The following is a 27,988-nucleotide window of genomic DNA, read 5'->3' as shown; positions in this document are numbered from 1 at the left end:
ATATATTCTTTTTTATGGATATGTATATAACTTAGTCACTGAGCTGTACACCTGAAACTAAACACAACATTGTAAATCAACTATCCTTTAATAAAATGAATTTTTTTAAAGAAGGACTGTTGTCTGAAATATACAAAGAACTCCTAAAACTCAACAATAAGAAAACAAACAACTTAGTTTTTTAAATGGGCAAAAGATCTGCATAGACACCTCACCAGAGAAGATATACAGATGGTAAATAATCATATGAATAGATGCTCCACATCATATGTCATTAGGGAATTGTAAATTAAAACAAGGAGATACCACTACACACCTATTAGAATAGCTAAATTGCTAAACAGTGACAACTCCAAATGCTGATGAAGATGTGGAGCAACAGGAACTCTCATACATTCTTTGTGGGAATGCAAAATGGTACAGCCACTTCAGAAAACAGTTTAGCAGTTTCTTACAAAAGTAAACATACTCTTACCATATGATTCAGCAATTGCATTCCTTGGTATTTATCCAAATGAATCAAAAACTTATGTCCACACAAAACCTGCACAAGGATGTTCATAGCAGCTTTATTCATAACTGATAAAACTTGGAAACAAGAAAGCTTTCCTTCAGTAAGTGAGCGGATAAACTGTGGTACATCCAGACAATAGAATACTCAGCAATAAAAAGAAATGAACTATTATGCTATGAAAATCCATGGAGAAATGAATGTTATATGCTTTTGCTAAGTGAAGAGGCGAATCTGAAAAGGCTACAAACTCTGGTTCCAACTACATGACATTGTGGAACAGGCAAAACGATGGAGACATAAAAAGATCAGTGGTTGCTGGGGGTTATAGGGGTTGGAGTGTGGGAATGATGAATGGGTGGAGCATAGGGGATTTTTAGGGCGGTGAAACTGTTTAGTATGATGCTTGTAATGGTTGATGCATGTTATTATGTTTTCTAAAGCCATAGAATGTATTACACAGTTTATATTAACCTTAATATAAACTATGGACTTTAGCTAATAATACTTTATCAATATTGGCTCACTGATTGTAACCAAAGATACCGCACTAATGCAAGATGCTAATAATAGGGTTTTTGTGTAGCCGGGGAGGGGGTTTGGAGGGGCCATGTGGGAAGTCTATACTTTCTGCTCCATTTTTTCTGTAAACCTAAAACTACTCTTTAAAAATAAAGTCTATTAGGTTTTTTAAAGCTATTTTTCAGCAAAAAGACATCGGTTGGGAGTAAAAAGGGAAGTGGGAGCCGATATCTGGTGTTCATATAACAAAGAGCTCATATCCAGAATGTAAAAAGAACTTTCACTCATCAATAATAAATACACAACAAAAAGGGCTCTGAGCTAACTCCTGGAGTGTGGCAAGTCTCAGCAAACTTGTGGGTGATTTGAACTTTACCGACTGGCTCCGATTTCCTCAGGAGAAGGCAGGGGGTGAGAAAGAAGGGAATAAAAATCCAAACGCCAGAATGAAGCGCTCCTCCCGCCCTGGCCGAACCTGGTGAAGGAAGTAAAGCCGGCGGAGTAGTAAGGTTGATCATAGAGAGGACCGCGCCTCCGGATTCCTAGGCGGGCACCGGAAGTGGCCTCGTGGCCCTGGGCGCCTTTTGCTCGGCCGTTTTGGGTTCCTGGTTGGCCCGGCGGGATGGTGGCTTAAGATTTTTCCTTAACTACCTGCCAGGGCTAGTCTCCAGGGAGCGCCAGTCATCCCCAGAGCTGCGGGTGAGCGGTCGGGCTTCTCCCCAGCCAAGCTGCAGAACGCCCCATCTCTGTTGTCCCACGGCCCAGAGGTGGGACGGGGAGGAGGTCTTTGCGGCTTGCGTGTCCTGTTCTTCCCCCAGCACGTGCACACAATGCTTGGTAACCAGCTCAGTGACGATTTGTCTCTCTACTGTTCGGTTTGGATTTGTCGCTGTTATTTTGATTTTATAGTATAGCATAAACCACTCAGATTTTGCATAATTCTCATTCTTTCATACACGATGGAGGCGGGGTGGGGGGTGGTTGCGGTGGGAGAGGGAAATGCCTCAACTGAGGGTTAGGTGCTTAATCCTTTATTCCCTGAACGAACACTATAACCAGTTTATGGAGCTGTAGTATATTACTCCTCTGTATAAGTAGTTTGATTTCTTTAAATGTCGTAAAAGTTTTACTGGAAAAATAACTATGACTCGGCTCGTGTATATTGTCATAGTAAGTTTACTAAAGTGTGGCAAGATCCATCTTCCCTTACCTTGCTAAGGATCAGGAAGCCTCCTTTTCCCTCTACAGGAGTGTCCCAAGACCCATCCTGCCCTGCTGAAGCAGTTCTATGAAGGGGTGGTAGATTATGAGTATACATGAAAAAAACCTTGGTAAATGAGCTATGGTGGTCGCCAGCCTTGGCTCATATGCTTTTTTTCTTCCTGTAATGTAGTTCTTATAAACTAAAAAGTCTTTAAAGTCTGAGAATGTGGCCTTATTTCCCACAATAGAAGTTCTAATGCTAATATTTATGTAGCACTTTTCTGTATATCAGCAGCCAAGTGCCCTTTCTCAGTAATTCTGATCTATTTTCACGGATCTCAGGAATATTATCCTCCTAATGTTCCGCTACTCAGGAACATCACCTTGGCAGTGAGTCTTCATTATTAATGACATAGGTTCTTGACTGCTGTAGTTATTCTGCTGTTTTAAGTGTGTTCTCCTCCCACAGGAGTGCTCTGATCCTAAGGTTCTTCCTAATTCCTGGTATGTAAGACAAGTGAATCCTATCCTGAGCCATTGCACTCTAAGATGTCCACCAAGTTGAGAGAACACGCAGCCTTGACTCCTGTGGTGCACACTCGAGAGGAGCAGGAGGGACTGAGAATCGTTAAGGTAGAGGAAGAGGAGAACCATGCTTGGGAGCAGAAGCCTCGCCAAGTAGGGAATGTGCACCCTTATCAGGAACTTTTCCGCCAGTGCTTCAGGCAGTTCCGTTACCAGGCGGCCCCTGGACCTCGAGAGGCTCTGAGCCGGCTCCGGGAGCTCTGCCAAAAGTGGCTGCGGCCTGAGATGCACACCAAGGAGCAGATCCTGGAGCTGCTGGTGCTGGAGCAGTTCCTGACCATCCTGCCCGAGGAGCTGCAGGCCAGGGTATGGGAGTATCATCCAGGGAGTGGAGAGGAAGTGGTGACTGTGCTGGAAAATCTGGAGACAGAACTTGGAGACAAAGGACAACAGGTGGGAAAAGGGTAATCTATTGTTCATTTATGAGAACCCCAGGGGTCTACCAGCAAAGAGCGTGGGCATGGGTAAGCAAGAGGATTTTATGACCATTATTTTCTGGACTGACACATTATCCTCTGTTTTCCCTCTAAAGCTCTACTGCTTTTGTGAACTGATTAAGACACTGGTTTCTTCATCATTCTGCTTTCTGTACCCATAGGAAATTTTATGTTTAATCAAACTTTGAGGTTTAGTTAACTATTGCTGATTCTCTCATGAACCCAGCTCTTCTTGTATGTCCTTAGGTCCAAGCCAGTGCACATTACAAACAAGAAGTGCTGTGGAAGGAAGTAGGACCTGTAAGCCTCGCAAAGCAGTCACTTAACATCCAGCTGAAGTGTGATCCTTGGGAGCATTTTCCTCTGCAAGAGAATGGTAAGCTTTAAAATGTGAATCTTTTGTGATCTTTTGGAAGCACTGAGTATAGCGTCTGCTAGGAAGCAGTATTTCTGGTGAAAAAAGTGGTATCTAGAATAGCAGAATAAGTTTAACACCAGAAGGTTATTTACAAAGTGAGCATATCTAGAGTTGATTTAATTTTGCATTGGGATATGTGGTATTTTTTAATTGGGTTATGATAGTGGTTTACAATTCTAACTGTGAATCCAAATCATTATGGAACTGTTTTAACAATACAGGTACCCAGATCTACCATAGATTTACTATAGTGGGCCCTAGTACTATATGTTTTAATTAGCTACTATAGAACAATAGTGGTAGCTTATATTTTAAAAATCCAAGTAGTATAGAAAAATACAAAATGAAAATAAAAGTTCCATTCCGAAGAGTTAACCACTGTTAACATTCTCTAGTATATACTTCTAAAATTTTTCTTGTATGTTCAAGCCTCTCCCCACTTTTTAGGGAAAATTGTATCATGACGTATTGACTATATTTAAAAATTTGTTTATATTCTTGATGCTCTGGCATTTGGGGCCTTGATCACAGACAGACTGGCCTTCCCAGGGCTAGCTAATTCCTAGAGACAGCAAAGGACTCCCCTGCAAGTGGGCCTTTCATATACAGTCCAACCAATCTGGAGCCCAGTCCCCCAACCATCTCCTTTATCAAACCTTCACACACCAAGCCAATATTCCCCCTGCCCTGAATCACTCCAGGGTCAGATACCAGAGAACTAGGGACCATCCCTATAGCCCAGAGTGTGCCAAAAGTATTTAAATTATCCATCCTAAGCTTACTCAGCATACCTACCCTGCCTTATCCATTCCCTCCTGGGGAAACTCCAATAAAGGCTCTAGGCCATGCTCTCCCCTCTTCCCCTTCTGCCTCCTGATCGATCGTGGTGCTTTCCCATGCAGGCCTGCATGGCAGACTACGTCTTCTGTTCCTTGGGATCTACGAGTGTAAAAAATTTCTTTCTTCGTATAGTCCTTTCCAGGTCTGCGTGTCTTACCATACCCACTTAAAACAAATCCTGGGTACGTTTTAACATACATATTATACACACCACTTTGCATTTTGCTTTTTTTTTTACCTAATGAGAATATTCAGTACATTATTCATTCATGCACCAAATATGTATTGAACATCAACTATGTGTCCAGCAGTATTCTAAGCATTGGGGATATAGAGGTGAACAAGAAGGCCAAAGTCTCTGCCCTCATGCAACTTACATTCTAGTTAAATCAGTGGATACCACAGTCTTAGTTCCTTCATTCAGTTGCAGTCGATGTTTGTGGCCTAGAGAAAACATGCAGAAATTATGTTATTCTTATCAGTAGAGTTATTTTATTCTTTTTGATGTTTAGTTTTCTGTTGCATACATGTATAATAGTTAATAGTCTCCCACTGATGTGCATTTAGGCTGTTTCCAGTATTTTCGTTATTTTATTTATTTATTTATTTGGTCACGCCATGTGGCTTCTGGGATCTTAGTTCCCCTACCAGGGATTGAACCTGCACCCTCAGCACTGAAAGCATGGAGTCCTAACCACTGGACTGCCAGGGAATTCCCTCTTTTTGTTATTTTAAACACTGTATCAGTGGATGTCTTTATGTAAAAGTCTTTTGGCTCTTGTGTGAAAATATTGGAGGAAAAAAATTCCTTTAAATGCAGTGAGAAATTGATAGCCACTGGAGTAAAGTAGAAAACTTATTATGTAGGCAACAAAGTTATAGTGATTACCTCTAGGGAAAGTAAAAGGGCACAGGGTGATGGAGAAAGATGAATTGGGATTTGGACTTTTTACTTTTATACCTTTTGTACTGTTGAAATTTTTACCACGAGTATCTATTCTTTTTATAGTAAAAATAAAGAGCGCGGTCTTTGAATTCAGATAAACCTGAGTTTCAGGCCAGGATTTATCACTTAATAGTCATGTGATCACAGACCAATTATTTAATTTCTGTGTTTCAGTTGCTATATCTATTACCCAGCTCATTGTGTTGCTGTGAGCATCACCAAATATTGGGTGATTACTTGGTGTTTTAGCTATCCCATTTCCATGTAACAAACCACTCCAAAACTTAGTGGCTAAAAGGAACAACCATTATGTTATCTCTCACAGTTCTCTGGATTGACTGGGATAAAAAGGATGGTTCTTCTACTGTACATGATATCAATTTAAGCTGTAGTTATCAGGGGGCTTGCCTGGACTGTGATGCTCGAGATACTTCACTCGCTTCTCATACTTTAGCAGGAGATGGCTAGAAAACTGGGCTTAGCAAGATTCTGAGATGCATGGGCCACAGGTTATCTCATTCTCTCAATCTTCATGTATCTCTTTAGTGGGGTAACTGGACTTCTTACATGGTAACTCAGGGATCTCAAAAGCATCCTTTTAAAGTCTTAATCCTTGAACTGACGTATCATCACTTTCACCATATTCTGTTGGATAAAGCAAGTCACAGGCCAGCCTAGACCCTGTGTGGGAGGGGGGTGGACTACACAAGGGATGAATGCTAGAAGGTATGTTCATTGGGGACCCTTTGAAGACTCTTGGGAAATTTACATTTCTTTCCTGCCACTCTGAGTTTTTAGATCTGGGCTGGGGCCCAAACGTGTTTTATTTACTTATTTTTATTCTCTATGACTCATAGGTGCAGTGAGTATCAAAAACCATTAGGATGATAGTTCTTGCTTATTTAGCACAATCCTTGATATTAATAAGCATTCATAATGTTATCAATTATTATTACGAATCTTACTTCCAGACATTTATGTGGGACATGTGGCACTTAAATAATCGACTTGCTCTTTCAGCAGGAGCTGAGACCAGGAATGTGACTGGTGAATTTGCTCCAAAGCAGATTTCTGCAGAAAGGAATTCATTGGGTGCTTTCCAGGATCCAAAGTGTGGAGAAACTTTTCAATATAGGGGTAAATCAGAACAGCAAAAGGTCAACCCCATGAGAGTAAAACGACACAAATGTAAGGAGTGTGGAAAGGCCTTTGCTCAGAGCTCAGGGCTTGTTCGACATTGGAGAATTCACACTGGAGAGAAACCTTATAAATGCAATCAATGTGGAAAAGCAGTCAGTTATAAATCAGCCCTTCTTTCACACCAGGAAATTCATAATAAAATAAAACGCTATCAGTGTAATGAATGTGGGAAAGCCTTCAGTCAAAACACAGGCCTGGTTCTTCATCAGAGGATCCATACTGGGAAAAGACCTTATGGATGTAAAGAGTGCGGTAAATCCTTTAGTCAAAGTTCACACCTTATTGGACATCTGAGAATCCATACTGGAGAGAAACCCTTCAAATGTAATGAGTGCGAGAGGGCCTTCACTCAGAGGTCAGGACTCATGGAACATCAGAGAAGTCACACTGGAGAGAAACCGTATATGTGTAAGGAATGTGGGAAAGCTTTCCGAGGGAGCACCAGCCTCACTCAGCACCTGAGGATCCACACTGGGGAGAAGCCCTATCAGTGTGAGGAATGTGGACGAGCCTTCATTCAGAGGTCAAGCCTTGTTCGTCATCAGAGGATCCACAGAGGGCAGAAGTCTGTTTCTGTATCCTAATTGTAAGAAGGCCTTTAATCAAATCAGGCCTTACTGAACACTTTAGAAAGCTATGCTGAATACAGACCCACTGTGTAATAAATTCAAGAAATTAGGGATGTGGTGTCTCCATTGTTATTCTAAGTAGCCAAACTAGAAGAGATTCTGATATCATCCAACAGATTGAAAGAAGCCGGTAGCTTGTCAATGGAGCAGACCATTCACATTTTGGCCTGAGTCTGTTGTGGATGCTGCTATTTCTTTCTCCCATTCTTTTGGTCCTTCTCCTTTGTGGTCCTTCAGCACTTTTGCTCCTTGAAGTCACTACTATCACATACCCTGAATAGCCTGATGATTCAGTGGCTCTCAGATTTTGAACAGAAGATCACTGAGACTGTTAGCGTGCATACTATGCAAAGGAGAACTTAGGATGAGCAGGGAAAGTGATGCTGTTGTTAAAGTTATATAAATGAGGGGTAAGCTAGGTAAGTTACACTTAAAAGTGACTACTCAACGACACAGCTTGCTGTTTTGTTTGCCTTCTCTTCACCCTGTTGGTGAGGGAGGAAGTCCTACCCTAGGATTTGGAAGATGGCCAAACACATGACACCCGACACTGGACAGATGGGATCGACAGCAGTTAATTAGCCGCTTATACTCATAGCCTAGGGGAGGAGGGCCACTTGGGAGCAGAGTGAACAAATAGGAGCTTTGGGATACAGGCTTTGTAGTAATAAGATGGGGTGATGTCTGGTTTCCTTGGGAGGATGTGATTGACTTGTTTGAATAATTTCATGGGCAGGCAAGGAGGTGAAACCCAGTAGGTTGAGGAGTGTAGCTAGTCCAGCTGATGGGGAACCAGCCAAGTGGGGTCACTTCCTGCTGGGTGAGAGGCATATATAGCAAGAGCAGAGGAACCGATGGTTAGGCTTTTGGGTCCCTGTGAGGCTCAAAGATGTCAAGGCAGCACAGGAAGTTTTAGGCCCTGCTTCTCACTTTGTCAACTTAGAAAACAGGCATAGTTTTTAGGAAAGAGTTATAATGTATATCTGTGCCCTCAAGAGTGCCGTTTATTCATATGTACTCTTTTTTTTTTCTTTTTCTTTTTGAATCTCAGTGATACACATTCCTCCTCCAGTTTATCTCTAGGAAAAAATCCCAGAAATACCTTTGACCATCCAGCATGCCAGTTGGACTTGATCCCGTATTGGTAGTGGGATTGAAAAGACATCAGGTAGCAGAGTCTATAATGCTTCTCCTACATCTTTCTGACTTTCTTATGCTAAAAACCAGTAGAGATCTCAAGCTCAGCTCCCTCACTGTCCACTGTTATCGTCTGGATACCTATGTCCTCGTTATGCTTTAGTTTATCTTTTCAACCTTTGGAATAGACAATCTGAAAAGCATTGGTGTTGTCTTCTACTTTGAATGAAATATACTTTTCACTATTAGGAGGATTTGAGAAACTAGAAAGTTTATAAGGTAGAAAGTGTATAAAACTGGGGTATTTCACTATATTCATATTTTTATCGGGACGGTATAAATAAATACCAACCCAGAAAACTCTGGAGGTGCTAATTGTTCATCCTTAGTGCCATCACTTACTTTGTTTTGCCTTGTTTCAAGGCTCAGGTAGGAAATACCTTAGAGGTTGACATCTACAGGTCAGAGGGAAATACCTATGACAAAAATAAAAGAGAAGTGGATAGAACATTAAATCTCCCTGAAGTGAGACACCTTGAAATTTAAAATGCAGACTTTCACAGAATACTTGTACATTTGAGGAATTTTCAACCAAGTGGATGAAATCTCCTGTGAAATGTGCTGATGAACTGAGCTTTTCTGGCAGTGGGAACTATGCCAGAGATGAAAACTGGCATCCTAAGGATCAGATACATTTGGCAGACATTTGTGTAGCTCATTCATTGTTGTTAGGAATTGAATTAGCTGTCAACTTAAAAACACTTAGAAATTTTATGCAGAAATGGGATTTCCATATTATTTTGAAAAGAATAAGATCTGGCATCACTGGGCCAGACCTCTTACCTTCCAGTTCTTTCCATGCCCCACACTCCAGCTTCATTATGTGTCTGAGCCCTAGAGACATTTGAATTTGCTTATCTGGAGAATGACTACTTCAGAGGAGGGTTTTATTTAATAGCAGAGTAAACTAAATAGAAACAAGGTGAAGTCATCCTTGACTTTTTGATAGGTTGTTTGCAAAAAATGGAAAACCATAAATCAAGAAATTTGCAAAGTAGGATACAGGTTTCCCCTGCTACCTGAAAGTGAAGCATTTCTATGAAACTTTTTGTAAGCCGAAATGACGTAAAGCAAAGAGGCAGTTACCTTAGGACACATTTTGCTAACGAATGCACAAAATCGAGATAAAGCACAGATGCTCACAGACACAGTTCAAAGCTATAGTGGCTTAATGCTGAGATGCTGAGTGTAGTTCCCAGGGAAGGAGCTTGGTGGTGGCACTCTTGCTGCTTGATTTGCATGATACCTCTCTACAAGGCTGGCTGCAAAACAAATGTTGAACACTGTTTTCGCTTTTCACCTTTTTTTGGCAAACAAAATCCTCTTCGGCTTTCTTTCAGTTAGTGAAAACAGGTACTAATGTAGGTCTTTATTTGTAAAGGTGAAGAGGCGTAAAGAAAATTTTCAAAAAGCAGGGGATACTTGTATTTCTTGATTTGGTTTAAATAAAAATAATGAAAACAGGGCTTTCCTGGTGGCACGGTGGTTGCGAGTCCGCCTGCCGATGCAGGGGACAAGGGTTCGTGCCCCGGTCCGGGAGGATCCCACATGCCGCGGAGCGGCTGGGCCCGTGAGACATGGCCGCTGAGCTTGCGCGCCCGGAGACTGTGCTCCGCAGCGGGAGAGGCCGCGGCAGTGAGAGCCCCGCATACAGAAAAAAAAATTAAAATTAAAAAAAAAATAATGAAAACATACATAAGTGTCAATAATGTTACCTTTGTGGACTTGCTAAACTTAGAGTTAGGGATGTGTTTACAAAAGTAAATATAACAGGTCTCTCCACAGTGACTTGGCTAGTATACATTTCTGAAGATATGTGTTTAAAGAACGGTTATTGCCTACATATGTGTCATGCATTTTAAGGGTATTTAAAAAGGTAAATAAAACACGGATTCAATGGTGAATTTACAATTCAAGAAAGAAAATTTACAATACAAAACAAGGATAAATGAACACAAATCAGAAACAGTTCTGCCTGGGAGAATTGGGAAAGTATACAAAGATTTAGGTGGGCATTTGTGGGACTTTACGGATGAATAGGATTTTGGTTATTAGTCGAGATTCTAAGAGAAACAGAGTATATATTATTTAAAAAAAAAAAAAGGAATTGGCTCAGATGATTGGGGGCTAAGTCCAAAATATGCAGGGCAGGCTGGCAGGTGAACTCAGGCAGGATTTCTGTGTTACAGTTTTAAGGCAAAATTCCCTCTTGGGGATATCAGTTTTGTCTCAAGGGCTTCAGCTGATTGGATGAAGCCCACCCATTATGGAGGGTAATATCCTTTGCTTCAAGTCAACAGATTGAAGATGTTTATCCCACCTACAAAATACCTTCACAGCAACATCTACACTAGTGCTAAAACAACTGGGCACGGTATGCAAGCCAGGTTTACATATAAAATTTAACCATCACAGATACATAGAAAAAAGCAGAAGAAGCTGTTAACACCACACGTGTCACTGATATTGCACAGGGGTGTTATGTGCAATTCCTTTTAAAGGGTGCTGTGTAGAGTAGTAGGTTATATCAAGACTTGTTTCTCTGGGCTGTTTACATCAAAATTGTGTCTTATTTGCTTAAGTATGGCTTCCATGTTAGAGTCCATTTTAAAGAAATTCAAAGCACTTCGGAGGTAACAGTATACAGGAGCAAACCCAAGAATGGCATCAGGGAAATCTCAACCTGACTCGCCCAGTGCCCCTTAGAAAGCATAAAACTTGGTTGGTGAGTTAAACAGGTTGGAAAAACTTCCCTGAGTTCATTTCGTTATCCATCCACACATTTTATAATAAATCTGACCTGTCGATATAATTGACTTTGGTCCTTGGAACAGAGAAAGTGAGTGACATGTTTAAAGTGACCTAGTGCAAGGCTTTAAAATTTCTTGACTCCAAGTCTGGCGTCCTTTATGCTACTGTTTTCCGACGTACATTTCCTGGGTGCAGTGGTCGACTCACAAACACCGAGAGGGCGCCAGGCTGCTCTCTAGAAGAGTCTGGGTCTGCAGAAGCTGTGAAGGAGGGGGAGCTCCGCAAGGCGGCCTGGAGAGGCCGGCGGCAGGGCGGCCCAGGTGAGGAGGGAGCGCCTGGTAACCACCAGTGGGGCGCCGGCGAGATCATAGAGATGCTCAGACCTTCCAAGTTCCTGTACAAACCCCGGAAGTACAGTCTCCGGGACCGAGATCCTAGGTGACTTGTCCAGCTGTATACTTGTGTGCACGTGTCGGGTCACACTCCAGCGCTTCTCCCTCTTTTCTGTAGAGCAGAGCCGGCCGTTTTCCGGCTTCGGGGTGAAGAACCGGGGTTCCTGAGTGGGTTGTAAAGAGACGGCAGATGCTAGAGTCGAGTTTGGGGGGCGTGGGGGCGACGCCCCGCTCTCCGTGCGCAGCTGCGGCTGCCAGGTGCGCCCAAACACCCACGAGACCCCCATAGCGCATGCGGAGTGTGACTTCGTTGGCGCAGGGGAAGCAGGGTGGGCTGGATTTCCCTGGCGTTTGCTGCCATGCAAAGACATACCTGTCTCCGCAGCCTTGGCAACAGTTTGTCCCTAAAGTGTTAGACTTGGTTTGTCACTATTTTATCTTATAAAGTTAACAAGCTTATGTAAATTCTTGGCCACCCAGGTAATTTTGTTCTGTTTACAATACGTTCCTATCCCCCAGAGCCCAGGAGAGCCTTCACCTTGACTCTGTACCCTAAGTCAAGTGAACTTTGTCTTGAGCCATCATAGCCCAAGATATCAAAAGTTTGGTGTAACCCTGACTTCTGTAGTTCATGTTACTAGGAGCAGGAGGGTTTGCACATAGTGAAAGTGGAAAAGAAGCACATGCTTGGGAGAGGCCTAGTTTGCCTGGGAAGGTGCATCCTCACCAGAAGTTCCGCCCCTAGCGTTTCAGGCAGTTCTGCTACCAGGAGGTCCCTGGATCTCACAAATTTTGAACTTTGTCATTGCTGGCTGAAGCCAGAGATGCACACCAAGGAGCAGATACTGGAACTTCTGGTGATGGAGTAGTTCCTGACCCTATTGGAACGGGAGGGCTTTGTACTTAGATACAGGAGAATCATCCAGCTAAGAGGCAGTAGTTGTGCAGGAGAGTCTGAAGACACAGCTTGGATATGCAGGCCAGCAAGTGGGAAAGGGGTAATCCAATATTATGTTATAAAAATGCTGAATCCTGAGCTTCCAAGTATGGGAAGGGATAGAAGCAAATCAAGATTTTATGTCCTTTCTTTACTGGGGCTAAAGCAGTGTCTTTCTGTTTTTCTTCTTCAAAGATCTGCTCTTGAGACTGTGATATTTGTCTGTCTCCTAACTCCACTGGAAATTTTCTTTTTAACTGAATGCTCAGGTTTTAGCTATTAGCAATGATTTCCAAACCAATTGGGCCTGTTTGTAAAGGAGCAGTAAGTGTAGTGGTCAGACTGCAAGAATTTATATCTAGAGTGTACCGCTTACTAGCTCTGTGATCTTAGGCAAGTTATTTAATCTCATCAGAATCCTTTACCTGTACAATCAGAAAAATTTTTTTATCCTTAGGTTCAAGCCCATGCACAAAAGCAGAAAGTACTCTGGAAGGAGGCAAGATCTTTAACCAGAGAAGTCATTGAATATCTAGCTCAAGAATAACCCTTGGGAGCCCACCCCTCTATAGCAAAGTGGTGAGTATAAAAAAGAGCCTTCTGGGGAGAAGTAGTTTCTCAAGTGGCAATATGACATGCCTGTCTTTATGCTTTTCATAAGGACAGCCAGGTCTGATCTGAGTAGGAATAAGGCAGAAAATTCATCATACATGTAATGATGCTTTGCCATCAGTTACACAGAACCGAGAACTTAGCTTTGGGGAGAACTTCTCAGCTACCATCTTAGTTGGGGCTTGGCCTTCGGATGTTCCTGCTCTTTACACTATTTATTTTTATATTTATTATATTACTCCTTGAGTGACCTTTATACCACCATTTAAATTTTGGCCAAAGAAGCAAAGATGCAAGGACAATGCTTTCCATTTAACCTCCTATTTTCTATTAACTTTTGCAAAAATAACCTGTCAGGGTTAATGAGAAAAGGTATGCTGCTTTTACAAAAACTCAAATCAGAGAAAACATTTGAAAGATGAGGGGTATGCATATCATGAAACAACCACGTGAAAAAGATACACATTTCCCTCAGATTAGTGTACGATACAATCTGAAAGGCACCTGTTTCCCTCAGAGTAACTTATTTATGGTCTACGGAACTTTAGTTTGCCATGCACAGTTTCTTGCTTGGGGAGACTTAATGAATACTCAGTTTCCTCTGAGGAATTAAGTGAATTGCACTAATAGTATCTCCTGTGACAAAGGGAAAACAAATTCTACCTGAACTTATTCCCATAGAAGCACTATGTTAAGTCAAAATGATGTAAAACACAAGCATTTAGGACCTGTAGAGTTTTTCTACTTGGTATATTAAATTTGTTATGTTTTAAATTCCTATCAAAATATAAATATGGCCGTATATCCTATTATTAATTTCATCTGTATGAAACATTCCCTAGTCTTCTTTTTTTTTTTTTTTTTTTGGTTGTCCCAGGTCTTACTTGTGGCATGTGGGATCTTTAGTTGCAGTATGCAAACTCTTAGTCACATCATGTGGGATCTAGTTCCCTGACCAGAGATAGAACCCGAGCCCCCTACATTGGGAGCACGGAGTCTTAGCCACTGGACCACCAGGGAAGTCCCTATTCTCTAGTCTTTTTCCCAGTATATTTAAGGCACAAAAAGTACACTCCAAGTTAAAGTACAAAATAAATCCAGTCCTCTTTAGGCTGTCCTTCCAGAAGGAAAGATGGAAAACTGCATGATTGGGATATGGTGGGATATGTCTACTACTTATTGGTGGACAAGGAACAACTGAGTTTGAGGGACCTCCCAGCTTTTAGTGTAGGAAAGTAGGAGTGGGGATCCTTGGTGTCTCTGTGTCAGATGTGTCTTCAGCCCATAGACAGGGCCTGGAGTAGTGCAGCTAAAGGAATGGTACTCACTGGCCAAAAATGTCTCTTGGATTATTTTCTCAGGTCACATTGGAACCTGATATTTAAAAAGACATTTGATATTTAAAAACAAAGGAAATAAGATCAGATACATGAAAGCCAGAGATGGGGAAAGTGATATAAGTCTTCTGCATACTGGCCTCTTCTCCCAAGTTGACTGAGACATATTGAATAGTTGTAGCAGTCATTCAGCCAGCTAATCCCCTGATGTGTGGAGTTCCGTGGTTGTGAGAATTCAATAGAGATTAAAATTACAAGAGATTTTAGTCTAATGACAGGGGAAAATACAATGTCCCTGCTTTATGTGATGTATTCAGTGGGTGTAGCTGTATCAAATAGTGAGAAGATGTAAGTTGAGGAAATTAATAATTTTATTCTTTAGTCTAACATTATAATATTAAAGAAAAGCAATAAAGCATACCATAAATATCAACCTGAGCTTTTTGGACCTTCCTCAACCATAGAACCAAGAGCCTCCATAAATCTAATTATAGCAGCCCCTCCGTGTTAACCTAACCCCAGCACATGCTTCTAAAAGTATTAATCATACAGAGTATGTATTTATGAAGCCCTTCCTGTGTGTAATTAACTATACCAAGGACATATACAGAGATAAGTAGAACATGAATTTATAATCTATTAAAGCAGAATAGGCTACATAAACAATAAGTAATTATATTATAAAGTCCAAATAATGTTAAAGCACATTAATTCTGACTGAAGGAGTCAGCAGGGTCTTCACAGAAAAGAAGACATTGGTGGTAGCTTTTAATAAGTACAACTTTGAAAAAAGGGAGAGAACTTGTTGACACCTTATTTGTAATTGTAATATACAAAGATGACATTCAAAACAAAGCAATGTGAGATTTCTTTACAAAAGAACACATATATGTGTGTGGATATGTATACACACCTACATATACAAGCATACATTTCTTATACATTATTACAAATCTATTTGAAAAATAGTGCCGAAATAAAATATGATTAGGAAGGCACATTATGGCAATAAAATATATGAACAGGGACTTCCCTGGTGGTCCAGTGGTTGGGACTTCGCCTTCCAATGCCGGGGGTGCAGGTTTGATCCCTGGTCGGAGAGCTGGGATCCCACATACCTCGTGGCCAAGGGGCCAAAGCGTGGAACAGAAGCAATGTTGTGATGGGTTCAATGGAGACTTTAAAAATGGTCCACATAAAAAAAAAATTTTTATAAATGAACAGAGTCTTTTATATTGAGGTACACTTCTATTTTTGTGAATTGTCTGAAATGATATTAGGAAATAGACACAATCCAACATTGAGACAAGATTGCATACCTTCCAGGAACATCCTGTATGGAAGAGGGAAAATGGTTTGGTTGTTGAACTTACATCCCATTTGTCTAATGAAAACAGGTTGTCCTTGTTGTATGGTCTGTAATTTACTAAGAAACAAACAACACCACAAAAAGTTGACCTCACTGTCTACGTGGATAGATCCTCTAATCAGTAATATATCCTTCAGGGGTGGTTCACCAACACTTAATCAGAAAGGCCACACTCCAGAGGAAGTTAGCATTAAGCACAGCAATTAGCTCTATCTCCGATTAATAGCAGAGGTTTTACTAATTTACACACTGAATGTTAGAAGTGAGTTTTCATTGGTGGAATTTGTGATATTAAAGATATATAGTGACTAAAAGAATTTAGAGTCTCTTCCTTCTACCTTTGCACGAACATCTAGAGTCCTTCATGGCTCACCTTTTAGAATGGCACTTGAGGCTTGATTTGCAACCTTTTCTGATGTCAGAAGATTCCGTTTGCCTGATCCTGACTCTAAGATTAACTGCATCCTTAGCAACATTTCCTTCCAATGAACCTTTCACCCAAGATGTGAGAGGAGCAGCCACGCAGACAGAGAAACTGGGAATTCATCATGCTCCCAGAACAGGCTATATGACTTTTGTCCATGCTTGCTGTCAATGTTTCACTCTTAAATTAAGGAAAATGTTTCTTATAAATATTAGGTTATAAGTATTAGAGTAAGCAATCATTTCATATAGCTCATTCTAACAAATAATGAGCAAGTGTCCAAATTTTATTTAACTCATTAATGGAGGAGCCAACAGAATGGTAGACTTGATTCCACGAGAATATACAAAATTGAAATTCATATAATTAGTGAGGGGAAAATGTTGCAATAAAATTGCTAAATTAGATACAAAATTGGTTAGTATTCTCTTCTGGGCAGAGGAAAATTTTATATCTTTTCAGTTTTCTATAAGTTAACCTCTAACATTATAGGACTGTAAAACATTTGAAATCTAATCAATTGTAGGTCAATGTAATATTCCCCGAGAGTCAAAATGTTCTAGCATATTTTTGCCTATTTCCAATTTTTGATAATTTTCCTGAACATTGCTAATAAATGTTTGTATGCATAGCAGATTTCAGTCTAAAACCAGAACTGATAGCTGGGGGAGAGGAGCCCAAAGCCCTCATGAATCTCGATTGCTAGCTTCTGATACTTCTCAAAATGAGCCTAATAATTATGAATGAGAAAATTAGCTATGTTCAGTACATTACAGTCATGTTCAGTCTTGAGACCCCTCCACGTTTTCAGAAGTTGGCACATGTAGATATTTAAAAATCACAAGTAACTAGGAGCAAGATTGATATAACATGTTTTCTGTTTTGTTTTGGGGGTTTTTCTAGCCAGGCTACGTGGCTTGTGAGATCTTAGTTCCCCAACCAGGGATCGAACCCGGGTCCACAGCAGTGAAAGCATGAAGTCCTAACCACTGGACAGCCAGGGAACTCCCAAGCTTGATGTAACATGTTTAAAAGATTTGCCTTTTCCTTGGGCTTAGTCTGGGAAAACTCTTTATGTAACCATAGCGAGCGAAGCAACAACTTCATGGTAAGAGTGGACGCAGGGCACTCCCTGAAGAGGATAAAGATCTGAGCAGATCTTTGATAGCCTTTCTAGACTGTGCCCTGCTGGTTATCTCCCCCATCCTAGTGGCCTCTGGCCAACTGCTGTTTGCCAGCCTCCTAGTTCAGTTCACAAGCCTCCTTTCCATTTCTAGCCCCAGGATGGTTTCCCCAACTCCTGAACCTTTCCCAACCTGAGAAGGAGGAATTCTTAACTTGCTCCCTTTCTCCGGGGCCCATCCTGCCTTCCACATCTCCCGTGAAGACTCTAACCACTGGGCCTCAGTGAATCTCCATACTTGAACTCCTTCTACATTTAAATCCAGAACCACATGATATATTTACATATTAACATTCTGTTGTTCATCAGTGTCAGGTGTTCTAGGTCTGTGCCCTAATTATATAATAGGCCTCTGGATTATAAAGATTATGTAATTTTTTTGGTATATGGTTCAGGCCCAAGGAGGACATTAATTTGCCCATTTTATATCTTCTGCAGAACAACTGACCCCTTGTGGGCAGGCTCAGTAAAAGTGTGTACTTTATACATAAACACAGTAAATGGGATGGATATATTAGTCATTTCTCCTTAGACTCTTAAGACTCAGAGTTTTTCACAAATGATAAAGCTATCCATAGTGTGTACTCTATCAAAAACTCTGCTCGTGGTTTTCCCTTGTGTGATCTCGTTTAATCCTCTTGATGCCCAGTGCTCTTAGTTTTCTTACTGTCCCCTAATTGGAAACAGATTTAGAGAAGCTAAGTGACTTGCTCAAGGGGCACTGCAGCACAGAAACCTGAATTCAGTGACCCCAAATTATAAGCTCTTAACCACTGTCCTATACTATCTGATCTCACTTATTGGATTTTTGATATAATTCCTAGTAAGTATAATTTGACAGATGTTTAGCCACTTTGGACGAGGAAGGGAAGAAATGTGAGGGATGTTTACAAGGCAGGGCTGGTTTTGCTCTGGACTCTGCTCTGTCATTCAGCTCTCTACATCCCCAAGGTGCCAGCCCTTCTGTGAACTGAAGGTCCTGGGTGTGGGGTTCAGAGGCTTCAGTTCCTACACATGTGAGCAGTGGTCAACTCTCCAGTTTCCTCAGGAAGTTGTGGTTGCTTTGTGGTATTGTCCTTGGTATTTGCCTTGAAATGTAGCATCTTCAATGTGGCTTTCTAAGATCTGACCATTAAGCTCATTCCAGGTGCTTTCAAAATAGCTTGCTTTCCCCTTTTCTACTCAGTAATAATCCCTTCAGTATCACAACACTGGTGACCTTTCTCCTCTTTCTAGGTGAAGGGATTTTGAATTTTCTCTAAGGTATCAAGAATTGAGAGAGAGGGACTTCCCTGGTGGCACAGTTGTTAAGAATCCGCCTGCCAATGCAGGGGACACAGGTTCGATCCCTGGTCCGGGAAGATCCCACATGCTGTGGAGCATCTAAGCCCGTGCGCCACAACTACTGAAGCCCACACTCCTAGAGCCGGTGCTCTGCAACAGGAGAAGCCACTGCAACGAGAAGCCCATGCACCGCAATGAAGACCCAACGCAAACAAAACCAAAACAAAACAAAAAAAATAAAAAAGAAAAATTGAGAGAGGAAAAAGAATTGAGAGAGAGCTAGATTGTTTTAAGATATGCATGTCCTGCACTGTGAAGGATGGGGAATATCTGCCTCAGCACAAGAGAAACTCCAAAGTGAGCAACATTGTTTCTGTAGGGCCAGTGTTCTGAGAGTCTTGCTTTCCTGTGGTAATAGCCATGAGGAATCTGTTCCCAATACACCACGGTCTCTGCACAGTGGGACAAGGACAACTTTACAGTTCTGGCTGGTTTTTCAAAATTCCAGCACCCCACTTCGTATGTTGATTCTCCTTTTTGTGTCTGCCACTCCCTTTATTATTCCCAACCCTGTGTTGCTGACTGACTAAAGCAGCAACTCACTGAGGAACCTCCCTCAGAGCAGTGAGCTCACCTACTTTGATCGCCCCCTCTTCCAACTCTTCCACAGTAGAACCTCTTCCATCATTTAATCCTTTTCTGCTCTTAGGGTCATGCATTCTCGCAAATTTCCACCGCCTTCTGGCCCAAGCTCTTTGCCTTAACAGCTCCCACTTTTCGACCATCACTGTTTTCTGTGTTTCTTCCTGGTTTCAGTATATTCACGAGATCCTAAAGGCTAGCTATCGTGTTCCTTCCTGAGGAGAGGGTTCTAGGAGCAGAGGAGATGAAAGCACCCAGGAGAAGGGCAGAGGGGAGACAAACAGGTAGCGATGCTGACCGCCAACGGCCTACTTCCCGGGAACGCTCTTTATGGAAGAGAGCAATCATTTTTCTTCTCTGTTGTCATCTAGCACTCCTCCCCTACATTTTCAGTTAAGAGATCCTATCGGGTTGGCAAGAGGCGGGTGTTCGAAACTTTTATTTTTAATTTCAGAGATCCAGGAACTGGGTTTAACTGTCAAAGCACAGTTACTGCTTTCACCGCCTTTAGTCCCGAACCGCTCTAACTGAACACGCAGCGTACCCGACCGCAGGGTAACTCGGAGACGCTGCGCACGTGGGCGGAGGCGGGTCGCGGGCGCGCGCTCGGGGGCGTGACCTCCGGGAGACGCCGGAAGCCGTTGCGCCGGAGCGTCCGGTTCCGGGAGCCGAACTTCTGCGTCCCTGTCAGGTGAGGTTATGGGGGCGTCCCTCCGCCTCGATATCGGATTCGTCCTTGCGAAGCCCCGGACGCGTTGAGCCGCGTGGGGCAGCTAACACCGGCCCTGGTTCCGGCTGGAGGACACCCTGTGCCCGGGGAGGTTCGGGGCTGCGCGGCTGGGAGCAGACGTCTGTCTGGGAGGCTCCGGAAAGGCCGGCCCCAAGGCCCCCAAGACGGGACCCTGTCCCGGGACTGGCGACCCCCTTCTTGGGAACCGTAATTCCGAAGCTCTGACTAAACCAAGGCCGCCAGCACTGTGTGAAGCGAAGTGGGATTTCGCTCTCAGTTTTGCCAGATTAACACGGAAGCATCAATAATTTTCTGGTTGTGACTAGTAACTTTTCCTCTCCCACAGGTTGGGTCATATGTATTCAAGTATGGAAAAACGGTGCCAAGTGATAACTTGAAAATTTGCTTTAGGTTAGGGGCCACATACATGTATTTAATGCCGGATTTGGAGGAACCTTCCTCCGTTAAGTGCAAGCCTTCATTCCACACACACCCCCCCAGCAATTATATATTTTTACTTATCAGCCTTCATTCCACACACACACACCAGCAATTATATATTTTTACTTATCTCCGTAACATACTCTACACTTTTCATATTTGTTGTATTTATTGATTTCCTACTAGAATGAACACTCCATGATGGCAGGGATCTTTGTACGCTAATGCGTCTCAAACACCTAGAACAGTTTCTGTACAAGGTAGGCCTCTAAAAAATATTTGTGGATTCAGTGAATTAATAAAATTAGTTACCCTGGTTACAGGTCTTCTTTATTGTGTGCGTTCTTCGAAGTATATGCCGTGTATCCCTTTATCACTTAATTCTTATTCCCCAGGGTGCCCTCAGAAGCCTCCAGTTGAAACTCCAGCAGAAGCCAGGAATGATGGCCGTGGACACAAGAAAGTCTGCTGGCCAGCTGTTCCAATCCCCATGCGGTCAGCAGGGGCCTGTGATGGTGAAAGTGAAGTTGGAGGAAGACCACCTCAGGAATCAGGGTCTCAGCCTTCCAGAGAACCAGCCTCCTGCCTGGGAGATCTTCAGGCAGCAGTTTAGACACTTCTGCTACCAGGATTCCACTGGTCCCCAAGAAGCACTGAGCCGGCTCCCGGAGCTCTGCCATCAGTGGCTTAGGCCAGAGACACATACCAAGGAGCAGATCCTGGAGCTGCTGGTGCTGGAGCAGTTCCTCTCCATCCTGCCCCAGGAGCTCTAGGCCCAGCTGCAGGAACATCATCCAGAGAGTGGGGAAGAGGTGGTGACCATGCTGGAGAATCTGGAAAGAAAGAGAAATGTACACATAGGAAGAGACTAATATGATGTGGTTGCGGGGAACTGGGAGCAAAACTTTCTCAAGTGTGGAGGCTCTGAGAGAACAGTGGGAAACCTAGCATTCAGCAGGGAACTGAGCTTCTTGCTAAGGCAGTCAGGAGGGGAAGAAGGGGAAGGGTGGGAAACAGCAGATTCGGGGATGGTGAGTAAAGATACTGAAGGCATCGTGCTCCTTTACTGGTCATTCATCGTTCGCAGCAGCAAAGACGTAGGTGGTATCACACATGAAAACTAAGTTCGGAGAGGTTGTGTAACTTAGCCAAGGACACATAGCCAATAAATGAAGTGACAGAAACAATATTTGATCAAACTTTACTTTGCTTACCTTTCTGGCTGCCTCTCAGCGCCCTAGAACCTGGTTCCTAGCTTCTTCCTCCTAGTCTTTCTCGGGGGATGTTTCTTGGGGACCCCTCCCTGAGGTTTTGTCCCTGTTAAATTCATGATATCCTTACAGGCCTAATGAGTGCTGCTTGTCTCTAGCTTTCAGCCTGTGCTCTGGAACAGAAGATCCTTTTGCAGACAGTGACACTTAAGACACTAGATGAAGAATCTTCATGTACCAGAGTTCAACCTCCAGCAGTCCAGTTCAAGGGCAAAGGACCTGAGCCCCACGCATCAGAGGAAGGAGGTGAGGCAAGAATTTCTCTAGGGAATTTGGACTGAAATGAACTCCCCTTTGGTTTTTTTGTGGAGTGTGACTTGTTAATTCCTTGTGATGAGAGTTGTTAAAGAGTGGCAGAGCTGACATTTTAGGTAATAATGATTAACAGGTGATAAGTCATCTCAGAGCAACCTCAGCAGTATGTCGGTTTTAAACATCCACAGTTGAATTTTCTGCAGATTGTCTATAGCAAATGTTACTTTCAAGTATTTTGATGCGTACATAAATAGACCCTGATAGGATATTAACATTGTAAAACTACATTGACTTTTTTGAAAGTTACCTCTTATTACTACCAGAGAAGTATATATGCATTGTAGAAAGTTAGAAAATACAGAGTTGCAAAATAAGAAAGCAAAGCATGATATTCTTATCACCCAGAGATTACGATTGATGACTTTTTATTTTATATCTGTATATCTTTTATGTGCACATGTGTGTATACACACATACACACATTCCTTTCACCAAAAACGGATCATTTCTATGTGCTATTTTATAATCTATTTTGCTCAGTTAATAATCTTCCCTTTTCCCTGTCAATACATCTTAATGTTATCTAAACTCAATCCAAATTCAAACTGGTCCATTTTTTTCCAAAATGTCTTTAAAGCTGATTTTTGCAAACCAGGTTAGAAGCCAGGGTCACATAACACATCTGGTTGTTATGCCTTTTAATTCTTTTTTACTTTAGAACACTTTCACTGTCCCATTTTCCCTCTCACAGCCCAGACTTTTTGATGAGCCCAGGCCAGTCTCCTACCCTCTGTATTTTTCTGGTTGCTTCCTCATTGTATCATTTATTTTGCTGCCCCTGTACCCTGGATTTCCATAAACTGGAAAAAAGATTGAAAGACTCAAGTTAAACATTTTTGGCTAGAATTAATATTAGGTAAGTAGACATGAATACCTGTCTGGGATTATAAAATCCCTGGCTGGCTTAGGATGATGACAGGATGATCCCTCCATTGAACAGCTAATTTTTCCCCTTGTAATGGTGTGGTGTCACTTTGGCAGTTTGTGAATGGCCAGTTTCCTATCAACAAAATACAAAATATTTGAGAATTCTTGTGTGGGTCAACCATTTTATTAAGGGTTACAGAATGATTTTATAATTCTTTCATTCCTTCTACATTATTAACTGGCATTCTTCTTTATAGTAAAGAAATGGTCAAATCATCTATTTGTTGATTAGATTGACTTGACTTCATATTAGACAGTCAAGATTGACGCTTAGTTTTCCCCCTTTATTTACCAATTTTCATATTCAAGGAATGGTTTAATAGGTACCTCAAATGGCAACGTGAGATTTTAGGACTTTCTCTGTGTTAGTATCATTATGGACTTAGTAATTTTCATTGAGTCAGTGTGTTTCAATCTACCAGTTATTACTCTTTTTAATGCTCAGACTGACACATCTTTGCCTTGTATGGATGTCTCACATCTTGCCTCTGTCTCTTTTTGCCATGACCCTATGAATTTTGAATCCTTGCTTTCTGAACAAAATTAATTGTTCCAGGCTCACCTTGTACTTTCCCTAGACCCAGATTTGGTATCAACCCTTTCTGAACGAGCCTTGCTTCTTCTTAATGGAGAATGCTACTGAGGTATAAAATCTGGGTGCTAGGGGAGTTCTTTACCACTAGGGTAACAATATTTCTAGCACATTTTATGTGTAGACCTAGAAGTACATTTTTTTTTCTAAAAAATATGAGTTCACAATGGTGTATTCAATTTTGTTCTACCACTACAATGTTCCATTATTTTTCTATATTGTATTTTGTTTCTGCATTTATTTTTGTTAATTCCTTCCTTATGTTCTCACTTGTTTTTTAAATTTATTTATTTTACATTGTAGTAATTTGTATCAGAGGTGTTCCCAGGAAGCATAAGGAAGGGGAATGAGACACAGAAGGGAGAAAAGCCAGTAAAGTGTTCCTAAATGAGCAAGTTATCTTGGTTAATTAGTTGTCCTTTTTATTTTTTAACTTTTGAGCTGGATTGATCTATATATCTGTTACTAATATAAATATTTGATGCTACAGATATTTCATTGAACACAGGTTTTGATGAATCCCAAATGTTTTGAAATGTAGTGTTTTTGTTGTTTTCTAGAAAATCGGAAATGTATGCTTTTATTTTGCCTTTGGACCAATAATTGGAAATTTTAAAATTTTCAGATGGAAGGGCTTATTTTCTGATTTTGTTATTAATTTTAGATTTATTCTATTGTAATCAGAGAATGTTTGTGTTGTTTTTACACCTTTGGGACTTTATTATGGTTTTCCATGACCCAAAAAATAGTTTTCATTAAAGGTCACTGCACATCTGAAAAGATGTTCTATTTTCAGGATACAGAGCTTGATATACATATTTATCCATAAGATTTAATTTTGTTGATTTCATTTTGTAAATCTTCCGTATCTTTATTTTTTTGCCCATTTGGTGTTTTTTTAGACAGAGAAAGGATGATTAAAGTCTGTTATTTGTTTTGTCTCTTTATGTCATCTATAATTTCTGCTCTAGGAAAGTTGCTCCTCTGTTGTTTTCTGCATAATTAGACATATCTGTTCCATTGTCACTGTAAATTGTATATTTAGCATTATAAAGTTCTCTTCTTTGTCTAATTTCATGCTTTTGGCCTGAATCTCTCCTTTTTTCTGAAACTGAGATCATGATGCCTTCTTTCTTTTATTTGCATTTGCTTAATTTTCTCTTGTTCATCCTTTATTCATAACTTTTCTCTATCATTTTATTTTAGATGTGTTTCTTGTATATATAATAGAGTTGGGTTTTGCTCTGTGACCAAATCTATTTTTTTCTTTTTCTTTTTTTTTTTTTCTGGCCACACTTTGCTGCTTGCAGGATCTTAGTTTGCCAACCAGGGATCAAACCCGGGTAGTGAAAGCGTCAAGTCCTAGCCACTGAACCACCAGGGAATTCCCTAAATTTTTTCTTTTAATAGTTAAGCCATTTGCGTTTATTGATAATAAGTATAAACATATATACACACATATGCATAAATACTTATCTGTGTGTGTTCATGTATGTATGGATATACATATACATGCATATGATTTTAAGTGTGTGGTTTGTTTTCCCTCCTCTTTTTTAAATTGTAGTAGTTCTTATAGTTAGGAAGCTTTGTATTTTTGTAGTAGTGGTACATTAGTTATCAATTGCTGCTTAATGAATTACCACAAACCTAGCAGTTAAACAACACACGTTTATTGTCTCATAGTTTCTATGGGTCAAGAGTCTGGGTATGGCTTACCTGGGCCCTCCACTTCTGAGTCTCTCACAAGGTTGCAGTCAAAATGCCAAAGATGGGATCTCATCTGAGTTGTGACTGAAGGATCCACTTCCACCCTCACATGGATGGTGGCAGGACTCAGTTCTCTGTCAGTCACTCACACAGACACAGGGCCTCATTTCCTTGCTGGCTACTAGCCATAACCCACCTTCAGTTCCTTGCCACATGGGCTTCTTCATATGGTGGCTTTCTTCATCAAAGCCAGCAAACCAGCAAGGGAGAGTGTCAATAGAGAAAATCTCATAGTAGGTGGAACTTACAATCTTAGGTAATCACAGAAGTGACATCCTATCAATTTTACCATACTCTATTGGTAACTTGGCCATGCTTTATTCTTTCTCACTCCCACACCTGTATTACTCCCATTCCTTCTACTTGGCTGACCTGTTTCTCTGAACCCCTGACACTAAATAAAGAAAAGATATAAAATCCTCTGTTAAATCTAAAATAAAGATTAACCCTCCTACCTGTCTGTTTCTTAATTTTGAGTTGCCTTTTCTCCTCAAATTATATGATGTGTTGTTTCAGATAGTGGTGTGAGGACTGAGAACCTGACATTAGAAGTGAAGCAGGAACCTTATGAAGAAATATTATGGTGTAGGGAGGGGTCTGATGGACATCATGAAACTGTGTGTCAGCATGCCACATACAGAGGAGACAGTGAGCCTAGTGGAAGTTTGGAGTTGCAGGATGGGGATGCCACCGGTGAAAAAACATATGAATGTGATGAATGTAGGAAAACCTTCACTTGGATAAGAGGCCTTCAGCTGCATAGGAGGATCCACATTGGGAAGAAACCATATTCCAGTACAGAATATGGAAAGGCCTTCATCAGACGTGTAGAACTTACCCAGCATCAGGGACTTCAAAGCAAGGGAAGACCTTATCAGTGTAAAGAGTGTGGCAAAGGCTTCAGTCAGAAAGCAGGCCTCAAAAAAAATAAAAAAAAAAAAAAAAAAAAAAAAAAAAAAAAATAAAGCAGGCCTCTCCCAACATCTCAAAATCCACACTGGAGAAAAGCCCCATCAATGTAATAAATGTGGCAAATTTTTTAGTCAGAGATCAGTTCTTACAAAGCATCAAAGCCTCCACACTGGAAAGAAACCTTTTGAATGTATATACTGTGGGAAAACCTTCTGCCATAGTGCAGACCTCACTGAACATAGGCAATTCTACAACAAAGAGAAGGCTTATGAATGTAATGAATGTGGGAAAACCTTCAGGCAGCGTTCAAATCTTACTGAGCATCAGCAAATTCACAGTAAAGAAAAACTCTATGAATGTAAAGTATGTGGAAAAGCCTTCGCTCAGTATGCAGGACTTAACCAACACCGGAGAATCCACACTGGAGAGAAACCTTTTGAATGTCCTGTATGTGGACGAGCCTTTAGCCGGAGCTCAGAACTTATAATACATCACAGAATTCACTCAGGGGAAAAACCCTATGAATGTGCCGAGTGTGGAAAAACCTTTAGAGTGAACTCAACCCTGGTCATACATCAGAGAATTCACACTGGGGAGAAGCCCTATAAATGTGATGAGCGTGGTGAAGCCTTCAGTCAACACTCAGGCCTCAACAAACACAAGTTAGGAGGGAAGCACGGAAACCCTCCTAAACCAAGAAAATATACGTGTGATATATGTGGGAAGACCTTCACGCAGTTAACTGGCCTAAGAAACCACAAAAGAATCCACACTGGGGATAAGACCTACCAATGTCCTGAGTGTGGCAAGGCCTTCACAAGGCGAGAGCATCTTATTGAACATCAGGGGATTCACAACAAGGAGAAGCCTTATCAATGTAAAGAGTGTGGCAAAGCCTTCAGTCAGAAGACAGGTCTTAGTCATCATCTCAAAATCCACACAGTAGAGAAACCTTTCAAATGTTCTGAATGTGGGCGAGCCTTCAGCTGTAAGTCAAATCTCAATAAACATAATAGAGTCCACTCTGAGGAAAAATCCTATACATGTAAGTAGTGTGGAAAGGCATACAAGCAGAGAGCAATGCTGATCCAACATCAGAGAGGCCACATCCTATTAAGCCCCAGCAGTGGTGAATGAGGTGAAGCCTGCAGTAGAAGCTCAGTTCTGATTAAGCACCAGAGAATCCACTAAAATGACTCCTTGCCAAGGTGTTTGGTGACAACTTCAAGTAGAATTCAGAATTTTTTTTAATTGAGATAAAATGTTTCTTGAACTTCCTTATTTAAAGAATGTCAGAGATAACACATTGAAAAGTTGTTTAAAGGTCATAAATGCTGGAAAAGTTGAGATTTTGGAAAAATAAACAACAAGAAATTTACCTGTGATTACCTTTGTTAAATGCAGTGTCATTTAATACAATGAAAAGGTACAAGGGCAGCTGTAAAAAATATATTTTTATACTGAATTCATGAATATGTTTTGCTTTTTCAAATCATTCTGATTTCTAACTAGTCTTAGCCTAGTCTAATGTTGAAATTGCTTCTTTTAGTACCAGTTGAGGTCACAGGACTATCCGAGAGCTTAGAATGTGTGAGATGAGTTGTCTCTGTT

General features: G+C 41.2%; 2 protein-coding genes across 3 annotated transcripts; both read left to right on the top strand.

Moving 5' to 3' along the window:
- Positions 1-1,701: 1,701 nt before the first annotated feature.
- Positions 1,702-27,762, top strand: LOC116762440 (zinc finger protein 260-like). The gene is made up of 5 exons (XM_032649359.1): positions 1,702-1,870; positions 2,706-3,214; positions 3,505-3,634; positions 6,483-7,185; positions 26,515-27,762. Exons 2-5 carry the CDS (start codon positions 2,786-2,788, stop codon positions 27,428-27,430), a joined length of 2,178 nt encoding a protein of 725 aa, XP_032505250.1. The 5' UTR covers positions 1,702-1,870; positions 2,706-2,785; the 3' UTR covers positions 27,431-27,762.
- LOC116762399 (zinc finger protein with KRAB and SCAN domains 1-like) lies at positions 20,723-26,419 on the top strand. Of its 2 annotated transcripts, XM_032649315.1 has the most exons (4): positions 20,723-20,850; positions 20,986-21,441; positions 21,960-22,107; positions 25,982-26,419. In XM_032649315.1, the coding sequence occupies exons 1-2, from the start codon at positions 20,815-20,817 to the stop codon at positions 21,361-21,363; spliced, it is 414 nt and encodes a 137-aa protein (XP_032505206.1). In that variant the 5' UTR covers positions 20,723-20,814; the 3' UTR covers positions 21,364-21,441; positions 21,960-22,107; positions 25,982-26,419. The 2 variants fall into 2 exon arrangements, with proteins under 2 accessions (XP_032505206.1, XP_032505205.1); XM_032649314.1 differs by having other exon boundaries at positions 20,986-22,107.
- Positions 27,763-27,988: the final 226 nt, after the last annotated feature.

This window comes from Phocoena sinus, chromosome 11 (assembly GCF_008692025.1).
Source record: "Phocoena sinus isolate mPhoSin1 chromosome 11, mPhoSin1.pri, whole genome shotgun sequence".
Classification (NCBI taxonomy): Eukaryota; Metazoa; Chordata; class Mammalia; order Artiodactyla; family Phocoenidae; genus Phocoena; species Phocoena sinus.
Note: the sequence above shows the minus strand (reverse complement) of the source record. Positions and strands in the feature narration are given on the sequence as shown.